The following is a 10,657-nucleotide window of genomic DNA, read 5'->3' on the forward strand; positions in this document are numbered from 1 at the left end:
CATGAAGATCTTTAAAGGGAAAGAGAAGTAAGGCTGGGGAGGGTGTAGGTAAGTTTAGGATAAGTAGACTTAAGGTGTAAAATATAGATATCACCATCTTAGAAGCGGGTTTTTGGGTTTGCTTTCTCCCCCTACTTTATTGGGGAGGACTTGCCATTGCTTTTATGAAGTGCTTGCTAGCCATGGATGCCAACTAACTTCTTCAATTGAAGGCCGGAGAGTCATGTCTGGTTCCAGGAGCCGCTTGAGCAAGTCCTGGCATTCGGCCGAGATGCCCAGATGAGTGGGGAAGGACACCCCCTTCTGCTGCTGCCACAGCATCTTGGGGATGTCTGTGTCGTCAAAAGGCAGGCTGGCACAGAGCATGACGTGCAGGACCACGCCCATGCTCCAGATGTCACCCTTCGTGCTGTCGTGCGGGATACCCTGCAGCACTTCGGGGGCGGCATAGGCGGTGCTGCCGCAGAAGGTCTGGCTCAACTCCCGGCGCGATTTGGGCAACACCTTGGCAAAGCCAAAGTCTGTCAGCTTCAGGCTGAAGCCCTGCAACAAGGCGTTCTCACACTTGAGGTCCCGGTGGGCCACACCACAGCCGTGGCAGTAGCGGATGGCCTCGACCATCTGACGGAAGAGGGCCTTGGCCTGGCTCTCGGGCAGTGGCCCCCCATTCAGCACACAGTCAAAGACATCCCCTCCTTCAGCCAGCTCCATCACCAGGTAGATTTTCCCGTCGGCAGACTCCAGCATCTCATACACTTGGATGATGTTCTTGTGGTCCAGGGTACGGACAATCTGGAGCTCCCGAGGCAGGAATCTCTGGATAAACTCTAAGGAAACAAAAGAGATGGAGAATCAAGTCCAGAAGAGCCTAACTCCTCCCTCTGTCTCTTGTCTTCCAACTTCTGTCTGCCCACCATGTCTGGGTTGTGGGCCTTGGTTCCCTTTAACAGCCTTCAGTGTCAAACCGCCTGGACACTGCAGAGCGTTCACTTCTGTCTTTGTAGTTAATATATTATTCAAAGGAACTAGTCCGTCAGCCTCAGGGACTGTTGTGAGCAGCCTGTGAGACCATGATTAGCAAAGTCCTGTGGGAACTTTTAGACAAATCTATTAAACTCAGTTATGAGGCCTGATCTGCCCACAGCGTGGTAAGCTAGCCCCTCTCACCTGTGCCCCCTGAGCTACAGTTCTTTCCATGAGCCCTGTCTTTTCCCCATCTCTCTCCCTTGCATCAGTTCCTGCCCTCTGCTAGCCCTGGCCATGGCCTGGCCAATCAGTTGACCTCCTAGAATAAGAAAGGCCTAGTAGGCTCTGACTCTGCTTCTGAGGGTCCTTCACTGCCTGCCATGGCAATCCACTCCAGTACTATTGCCTGGAAAATCCCATGGACAGAGGAGCCTGGCAGGCTACAGTCCAAGGGGTCGCAAAGAGTCGGACACGACTGAGCGACTTCACTCACTGCCTGCCACATTCATTTTGGACTTTCAGAAGGTGTGATTTTCCTGGACTTCCTCTGTTCCCCACTGACTGACCCCAGAGCCACAGCCTCTCTTGCTTTCTTTAGTTCAAAGGGGAGGAGGGAATTGATCCTTCTGACGGGAGGAAGCACCCACCCACCTCAGCCAGCCCTCCCTTCCTCCAAAGGGGCCCCAGCTCACCTTCTGGCCCTCCCATCTTGTCTATAATTTTAATTGCCACTTTTCTTTGGTGTTTTTTGGAAACTGCTTCTTTGACTTTTGAGTAGGTCCCTTCCCCAATGGTCTTGCCCAGCTGGTACCCATTGGAGAGCAGAAAGTCCTCCATGCTGTCTAGCACCTCCTTCCTTCCTATCACCCTCTCAGCTCATGCTGCCTCTGCGAGGCAGCGCTACTCCACCATCGCCCTCGGCCCGCTTCTTTTCCCCCCAAGGACTTCATCCGCAGCCGCCCCCAGCGCTACAACATTCTCCGTCCGGACACAGGAGCCGCGGATGGTGGGGAGGGAGAGGGTCAGACATTTTAAAACTCTGGCCCAATTGTGATGTAAATGCTGTGTGACCCTGGGCCAAAATGGGCAATGCCCCTATCTGCCCTCACCACCACCACCGCTACCACCGCAAAACCCAGCATGGGTTAAGTCACCTCCGTGCCCCGCCCCCGCGCCAGGCAGTGGGTCGTAGCCCCGCCTGTAGGGGTTGCTGCGATGTCTGCGCTCGGCCCGGGATGCCAGGCTCTGTTCCGTGGACGCCCCCATCGGGCAGCAGGGGGTCTGCGCGACCCATGGCCAGAGCCCTCCAGCTCCCGGCTCGCCGCCGCGTTAAGTGCCCGGGCGGCGCGGGGTTCTCCGGCTGGAGGAACGGGTTCTGTGAGGTCAGCGCGCCGCGGCCCGGGTCACAATGCAGCCCTTCCCCTCGACGCCTGGGCCGGGACGCGCCGCAGACACCTGCCCGGCTCCGCCTGGACCGGAGCGTCCTCCCGCGGCCAGGGCTCGGGCAGCTGCTTCCAGCCTGGGACCGGCCTCGGCCTCCGGCAGGTGAGCAACGGCCCGGGGGGCGGGCCCGGGGAGGGGGCTCCCGGCGGCCCGGGAGCGGCCTGACCGCCACTCCCCGCGCAGAGCGCCCCGGGGCCTGGACATGAGTGCCCAGGAGCCCCCGCAGGGTCGGAGATTCCCCATTGAGGCCGGAGACTCCCCTGGCCTTGCCGCCGCCCCCGAGTCCCAGGACAGCCCGGAGCCGGTAGCTACGGAGCACAACCCGGTCAGGTGAGGCCAGCGCCCCTGCCCGCGGCCCCACCCCTGCCGGCTTTGCGTCCCCAGACCAACCCGCACCCGCGGCCGAACCTCTGGGACTGATGCGCCCCCTACAGGATGGGGCCGGCCGCCGCCTCAACGCCCCCTGTCGCGCCCCGCTTTCCGCAGGCCGCTTCGACGCTGCCCCGGCTGCCACTGCCTGACGCTGCTGCACGTGCCCATCGACGTCTACCTGGCCATGGGCGGGAGCCCCCGGGCCCGCGCCACCTGAGCGCGCCTGCGCACGGCGGCTCCGCGGGAGCCGGGCGGGGACGGGGCCCGCCGCGGGCCACCACGCTGAGGTCGCGCGCGCGCCGAGCACGAGACAATGATGCACATTTTAAAATAAAAGAATGATGCACATTTTAATAAATCACAGCATAAACTGTTCTTTCCACTCCGGCTGGCCGTGTCTGTCTTATCCCGTCGGCTCGGGCCCGCCGGCTGCTCCGCCCCATCCAATATCACCTTTCCCTCCGCTGCTTCCTCCCTTGGGCCCAGCCCCAGGGGCCCGCCCTTCCCTCCGGGTCGGCTTGCTTCTGGCTGGGCACCAAACCCTCCCCTCTTTTGTTTTTTTTTTTTACTGGTCACGACCCCCTCCAGGGCCGTGCTTCTGCTTGGGCGCTGCCCTCATCCTTCTCCCCGACACGCCCCTTTGTCTCTCCAGGAAAATCAGCATTACTGTGCTGGACTCTGGGGGCCCAGAAAAGCTTGAGACTGGAGGAGATGGACAGACAACTCAGAATAAAGAGAATGGCCACCTACCCCGGGCCCATTTAATTCTCCAAAGATGGGGTTTGGTTTTTGCTGCCTTCTGTTTTGTGACCCTGGGCCTCTCTGGCTTTGTTGGAGGGATTAGGGGCTGTCCCCACCATCTCCACCCCTGGTTTCTCCTAAGGACTGGTGGGGTCAGAGAAAGACTGGGGAAGAAGTCGTTTGAAAAACTGATTTCTTATTCCTATTTTACAGGTGAGGGAACTGAGCCTTAAGCCACTTGGCCCCTTGGCCAGGGCCCCCCAGGTGGCAGGTGATGCTAGTGCACTCCTCAGTGGCCTCAGACTTAGGGCAGCAAAATGCATCCCTAGGAGGGGCCCATGACAGGAGGGCTGCCTGGAAGCTGAATGAGTATTTCCCACTTTCTAATTTTGCTTTAATGAACCTGTATTATTTTATTTTATTTTTTTGTATTATTTTAATATCAGAAAAAAAAATGTAACCCAAAGGTCAAGCTGTCTCCTGTCCCCTTAGATTTAAGGACACTTTACTCAACGTGGGGTTTCCCAGGTGGTGCTAGTGGTAAAGAACCCGTCTGCCAATGCAGGAGATGCAGGTTGGATCCCTGGGTCAGGAAGATCCCCTGGAGGAGGGCATGGCAACCTACTCCAGTATCCTTACCTGGAGAATCCCATGGACAGAGGAGCCTGGCAGGCTACAGTCCATAGGGTCGCAAAGAGTTGGACACGACTGAAGCGACATACATCCCTGATTATCTCCTCTGAGCAGGGAACGTGGCTGCCTCAGCTTTGAAGTCCTGGGAAGTCAGCATTCCCTGGCAGTCCAGTGGTTAGGGCTCTGCACTTCCACTGCAGGGGGCACAAGTTCAATGCCTGAGTGGGGAGTGAAGATCCCACACACCACACAGCACAGCCCCCCACCACCAAAAATAACATCCCAGGAGGGGAGAGCTGCTTCCCCCAACACGATCTATCTATTCCTGGGAAGGGCAGTGATTGGCCTGTGTTTGGCCCAAATCACAAGCATGTTCTTTGGGCCAGTTACCACTGTCAGGGAGATGGAAGACTACAACTGACCAGGCTGAGCCACAGGTAAACCTACCCTTGAGCTGCAAGCACAGTCAGGTGATTGACAGCATCACTAGACTAGAAAATAACAGGTAATCATGGAGAAAAAGCATTTCAGGAGCAGAGACTGCTTATGCAATGACCAAGTACCCCTGGGAGGAAAAGAAGCCTGAAAAAAAGTGGATAGAGAGTTTGACAGGGGCCAGGGAACAATACAGCTCCATGGCAATGAGGAGCCTTGGAAAGTGTGACCAGGAGTCAGGCCACTGGGTTCTCTTTCAGGTTTTGTCCCTGTCTCAGTCAATACAGGTCTGCTAGCCAGGCCCGTGCAGGATGAAACTGACAAACATGAGCCTTAACTCTCATGAAACTCACATGGCCTGGCAATGACCTGATGGGGGGCAGGGCCCATCAGGGGCCCTTCTGGGCCCATTTCCTCACTAGCTTAAAAAAAAGAAAAGCACCAGCTGATCTCTATGGACCTTCCCAGCCCACAGATGCAGAATTCTTCCCATTCTTCCTTTCTCCCTTATCTCCCTTATTTCCTTTCTCTAGGCTTCTGGAACCCTCCTTTCCTTCAAAAAAAAGAAAAAAAAAAAAGATTTACTGCCTGGGAGTTTCCTGATGGCTTAGTAGTTAGGATAATGGAATTTCATTCCCATGGCCCTGGTTCAATCCCTGGTCAGGGGACTGAGATCTCACAAGCTGTGAGACGTGGCCAAGAAAGAAAAGGGAAAATCAAAAACTTACTGCCACTTTCATATGTTTGGTTAGTGAGAGATAACAAAAAATACGGACAAACACCTTGCCAATGGGCCAGACTCTGGAGCTGGATAGTTCTAGAATGGCCAGAAGCAAGAGGAAAGGGCATCCCAGGTGGAAGGAATACAGTGGGCAAAGGCCTGGAGGCAGGGAAGTTTAAGGAATTCAGTTCAATCAACTTAGACCACCACCTACCTGGGCCACACCAGGTGGTGACAGGTCCCTTCCCCTTGGAGAGCTCAGAATTCAAGGGACTCAGGGATGAGTTAACAGAAGAGAAGCTGCATCAGGGAGACCTTGTGTTTGAACTTGTTCTGTAGGTGACAGGGAGAGTGACAGGCTCCAACCTGGGTCACTTGACTCTATTTTTCTTTTCTTTTTCCATCATGTTCTCTGTTGCTTCTTCCTTTATTCCCCAGGAAAAGCCACTGGCCTAAACTCTAGTCCTAGATTTGAGTCCTGATTGTCATTTACTAGCTGTGCAAACTTGGGCTAATTACTTAGCCTCTCTGAGTCTCTATTTCCAAATCTGTAAAATGGGGCTAATAACATCTGGTGGAAGGTTTCAGTAGTCATGCACCAGGCAGGAATCTCAGGCACAGCTAGCACGGACCAAAAGAGGATACTGCCTTTGGCTTCAAGGGGCAGCAGACAGCCAGCTAGCCATGTCCCCAAGGGCTGGATATCTGGAATCTCTCTTGCTTCCTTTTGTCAAGTTCCTATCAGTCCTGCTCAGAAGCTAAGGAACTTGGGAGCAGGGGGCATTTTCAGGGGAATCCCCAGGTAGGAAAAGCAGAACTGCCTTCCTTACCCTAGAGGAGAAAGCTGTCCCCAGACCCCAAAGCTACCCAGGTGGTGCTAGTGGTAAAGCACCCATCTACCAATTCAGGAGATGTAAGAGATGTGAGTTCGATCCCTGGGTCTGGAAGATCTCCTGGAGAAAGGAATGGCAACACACTTCAGTATTCTTGCCTGGAGAATCCCAATGGACAGAGGATCCTGGTGGGCTACAATCCATGGGGTTGCAGAGTTAGATATGACTGAAGTGACTTAGCATGCATGCAGACCCCAAAGCAGGACCCCCACATCCCAGCCTCATTTTCTGCCTGAGGAATGGGGAGGGGCCCAGTTAAAGAAGGATACTCAAATCCCTGCCTTCCCGACTTCTCTCTCAAACACCTTATTAGCCAGCCCCTCCCTAAGGGACCCTCTTTTAGAAGGAGGGGGCGAAGTACAGATGGACCCCCCCTCAGGTTACCATGGAGATGGCAGGGAAAGGGTTGCTGTATCGCCATGGCAACAGTTGACGTCAGCACTACCCTTTCTCATTGCTTGATATGAGAGGGGGGCAGCCACCCCAACCGCAAGCAAATCCCCCACAAAGCCTCCTCCCTTTACCAAGCCAATCAACCAAGGGGTCGACAGGCTTAATATAGCACGGGAGTTAAAAGCACAGACTCTGATGTCAGTCCAACCTTGGTTCAAATCCTCTTTTTGCATGGTTTTAGCTGTTTGAATTTGAGCAAGTCCCTTAACCCTGGAAGACTAGTATGTACAATGGGGATAGAAAGCTACATTCCTCCAACGGTTAATGTGAGGACTGCAGAGGATCATGCAGGTGACGGGCATTAGGCCAGTTTATGGGAAGTGCACACTGATGTTAGTGACTCTCTAGAGTCCTGGGGACCTGTCAGGGCATTGTGGCTTTTCAGATATAGATTCACAGCCCCTAAAAGCTTCCAGCATTCCTAAGGTCTGGCCCTGAGTTTAAGCATCTCAGAACCGGTGGCAGGGAGCAGAGGGCGGGTATTTCCTTGGCGGGATAGTGGATAAGAATCCACCTGCCAGTGCAGAGGACACGGGTTCAATCCCTGGTCTGGGACGATCCCACCTGCCACGGAGCAACTAAGTCTGAACACACTTACTGAAGCCCATATGCCCTAAAGCCTGTGCTCCACAAGACAAAAGCCACCACAATGAGAAGCCCGCGTACCGCAACTAGAGAAAACCCACACGCAGCAACAAAGACCCAGGGCAGCCAAAAGTAAAAATTAATTGATTAATTAAAGAAGGAATGGGGGAGGTGAATCCAGAGACAGTGGAATTTCCGGACTCTGAGGAAACCCCAGATGCCACTTTCTTTGAAACCTCATCACATCCGAACCCTGACCCAACTTCCCTTTCCTCCTCCCATCTGCCTCCTCCTCCTAGGCCTTCTTAGCAGCCATCTACCTCTTGAGACTCCATCTGCTCCTCCAGGAAAAAGCATGGATGAGGGCCACTGGGAGACAGCAGGCAATCTGACACCAGGTAGATCAGTGGGTTGGACCCCACAGGGATCCACGGGCCTCTCCCCACCCTCCCTTGGGGTGAAGACACTGGAATCATTCTCACTCCCTCTCTTTTCCCCAGGCCCCAGTCCAGGTGCCCACAGTCGATTCTCTGATTCTACCATATTGCCCTGAATCAGACTCCAATTGATATTCATCTGGATTACTCCAGTGGCCCCCCAACCTGTTTTTTCTTTTTTAAAAAATACTTTTTATTGATTTATTTGACTGAGTTGGGTCTTCATTGTGGCCCCTGGGATCCTCACCGTGTCATGTGAGATCTTTCACTGTGGCACGTGGGCTCACTATTTGTGGCACAGACTCTCTAGTTGTGGCACATGGGCTCACTATTTGTGGCACAGAGGCTCAGTTGCTCTGCAGCCTGTGGGATCTTGGTTCCCTGACCAAGGATCAAACCCACAGCCTCTGCAAGGAAGTCTCCTCCTAACTGGTCTTATGGTCTGGTACTTCCTTCCCTGCTTGATTCCTCCAGCCCCGAATTATTCTATAAAGACCACAACCCAGCCATGTAATTCTATTTAAATCTCATCTATTTAAATCTCTATTTAAATGGCTCCTTTACATCACTTGCCCAACCACAAGGACACCCCTGAGTTCACAAAACCTTCTTTCCACCTTTCAGCACGCTGTTCCTTCTGCCTGGAATAGCCTCCTCCCACTCCCCTTACCCCTCAGATCTCCACCAATTGTCAGTCCTCAAAGAAGGCTCCTCTGACCACCTGTCCATTCCCTCCCAGAGCAGCTGCTTGTCCCACTGTGTACTCACTTCTTCCCCGATCCCTGCTGAATGCCTATTTACCCATACACTACAGACTCACCGAGGGCGGAGGCTGTGTCGTATTCATCCTGACATCCTGGGGCCGAGAATGGAAGGGCTCAGGTATTGGTAGAATGTCTGTCAATTAGACTGGCTACTGAACAATGGCTTGATGGGTCCACAGAGGGGAGGCTGAGCGTGGTGAGGTGAAGGAATAGCAGAGGCAGTTGAGGGATCTGGAATGGCCTCCCTAAGGAACTGACCCTGAAATGAAAATGAGAAGCGGTTACCCACACAAGGACAAGGCGGTGGGAAATATCCCCAGCCCTGAGACTGGTCTGTGCCACGATAATCATGGTGCTGATGACACTGTGAAGAGGGAAACATTCAAGTCTTGGAAAGACAGCCGTGGCTGCTCTGTAAGAACAGACCATGGAAGAGATGGCAAGTAGCGGCAGAGAGCTCATTCAGGAAGCTGCTGCAACCTTCCAGGTAAAAGCCAATGGGGCCTTGGACCAGGTGTGTGCAGAGATGGAGAAAAGCAACTGCATTTTAGACATCCTGGAGAGGACAGGATTTGGTAACTGCTTGACTATGAAAATGGAGAGGCAGGGAAGAGTCTAGAACCAAGCCCAGATTTCCAGTTCAGGCAACGGAGGAAACAGCCAAGCTGGGGAACATGGGAGGGACAGGTATGGGGCATGTCTGCTGTGAAGTGGAACATCAAGAAGAAGGGAGCCAGGAGACAGGTCTTGGGCAGGGAAGAGGGGTCTGGGCTGAGAGAGAGAAGTGAGTCTCTGACAAAGGTGGGCATTAAAGGCACAGGAACCAACAAGATCCCCGGGACATACTACAAGACCCAAGAACACCCATGGTTAGGCAGTGAGAAACAGATGAGAAATTTGCCACGTGGTGGCAACCTGTAAGATAGTAAATAAGTCAAGACTGCAGTGTTTAGAAAAACAAAGGCCCCAAAATATTTCAAATAGGAAAGAGTGTGTCAAAGTCGGTCACTGCTAAACGGTCAAGTCAGATAATGACTCATGAGCATCCCTGGGATTTAGCAACAAGGAGGTCAGTGGTGACCTTGAGAATGGTGAGGGAGCGAGCCAGATTGCAGGGGTATGATGAGGAAGTAGAAACAACATGTGCCCACAACTCTTTCAGGAATCTTGGCTGTGAAGGGGAGTTGGAGAAGGACCCAGGGTCGAAGGAAGGATTTCTTCTTTTTCAAAGATAGGAAAGACTAGAGCCTGTTTGTTTGCTGCTGGGAAAGAGGCATCAGGGAGTCAGAGGCTGGAGACAGGGAAAGGAGGAAGAGATGAGAGGAGGGAAATTCCCCAAGGAGAGAAAAGAGAAGGTGAAATCCCCAAATATGGCCACACAATGTGGTGGGGGGACAAGCCTGTACAGGACTCCGGGGACTCCGAATAGCTGCCCACTCTTCCCAGCAGCCAGTGTGAGTCACTGGGGGAAACAGCCCAAATTGGCAGTGTAGGAAAGGGCACAGGGCCAACATGTTCCCCAGGGGGTGGGGGAGAAGGGCCCAGCCTGGGCTATGAGCCCTGAACCCCATGCCCTGAGCAGGACAAGGGCACAGGGAAGTTGTCTCACCCTTTGTAGGGGCAGGCAGAGTAAACTGGCTTTTCGCTGTCCCTCTCTGAATCAGTTTCCCTTTCTGCAAAAAAACTTAGGTTAGGGTTTTTAACTTTTTGGGGGGGGCAGGAGGGTGGGACAGGTATCAGGGACCCTTTCTAGATTTCTAGATTCCTTTCAGAAATATATGTGTATTTGAACTTGGCAGACAGTTTAGTGAAGACCCACAGACTCATCCCTGGCTTCCAGATAAGAATTCTGAACTAGAGTTGGCTGAGGAGTTTTCTGCCTCTGATTTAAGAGTTTCCTGAAGCAAGGGAAAGGCTCCTGTAAGGGCCAGGGGGGCAGAGGTGGGGAGCTCTGAAGCCTGGAAACAGTGAGGCCTTTTGAGGTGTGGCGTCTTCCTGAGCACACCATCAGGGATGTGTAAGCAGAAGATGGAGGCCCCTGGTTGAAATAAAAGGAAGGGTTAATCCAAACAGCAGCTGACCTTTCCTGGGCCCCTCTTGCTGCCTCTGTCCTTGTCTTTCTGTCCCTGACCCTGCAGGACTAGCGTCTCAGGGAATCCCTCAGCAGTGGTGATCAACCCCCTCCCCCTGAAGCGGCTGGTGAAGAAAGACCAC

At 53.6% G+C, this 10,657-nt stretch overlaps 2 protein-coding genes across 2 annotated transcripts; one reads left to right on the forward strand and one right to left on the reverse strand.

Annotated features, from left to right (window-relative positions):
• Positions 1 to 114: 114 nt before the first annotated feature.
• TSSK3 (testis specific serine kinase 3) lies at positions 115 to 2,232 on the reverse strand. Its single transcript, XM_052635890.1, has 2 exons — positions 2,121 to 2,232; positions 115 to 827 (listed from the first exon to the last, which is right to left on the reverse strand). Exons 1-2 carry the CDS (start codon positions 2,230 to 2,232, stop codon positions 163 to 165), a joined length of 777 nt encoding a protein of 258 aa, XP_052491850.1. The 3' UTR covers positions 115 to 162.
• Positions 2,233 to 2,374: 142 nt separating this feature from the next.
• On the forward strand, positions 2,375 to 2,998 carry FAM229A (family with sequence similarity 229 member A). Its single transcript, XM_052636269.1, has 3 exons — positions 2,375 to 2,511; positions 2,593 to 2,739; positions 2,896 to 2,998. The coding sequence occupies exons 1-3, from the start codon at positions 2,375 to 2,377 to the stop codon at positions 2,996 to 2,998; spliced, it is 387 nt and encodes a 128-aa protein (XP_052492229.1).
• The last annotated feature ends 7,659 nt before the right edge of the window (positions 2,999 to 10,657 follow it).

Source organism: Budorcas taxicolor, chromosome 2 (genome assembly GCF_023091745.1).
Source record: "Budorcas taxicolor isolate Tak-1 chromosome 2, Takin1.1, whole genome shotgun sequence".
Taxonomy (NCBI): domain Eukaryota; kingdom Metazoa; phylum Chordata; class Mammalia; order Artiodactyla; family Bovidae; genus Budorcas; species Budorcas taxicolor.

Bases quoted from the DNA above. Each gene is read 5' to 3' on its own strand.
- TSSK3 (XM_052635890.1), bottom strand. From the start codon at position 2,232: ATGGGGGCGTCCACGGAACAGAGCCTGGCATCCCGGGCCGAGCGCAGA. The intron at 828-2,120 runs GTGACTTAACCC...TTGTTTCCTTAG, and splicing joins CGCGGGGGCGGGGCACGGAG to AGTTTATCCAGAGATTCCTG.
- FAM229A (XM_052636269.1), top strand. From the start codon at position 2,375: ATGCAGCCCTTCCCCTCGACGCCTGGGCCGGGACGCGCCGCAGACACC. The intron at 2,512-2,592 runs GTGAGCAACGGC...CTCCCCGCGCAG, and splicing joins CCGGCCTCGGCCTCCGGCAG to AGCGCCCCGGGGCCTGGACA. The intron at 2,740-2,895 runs GTGAGGCCAGCG...CGCTTTCCGCAG, and splicing joins ACGGAGCACAACCCGGTCAG to GCCGCTTCGACGCTGCCCCG.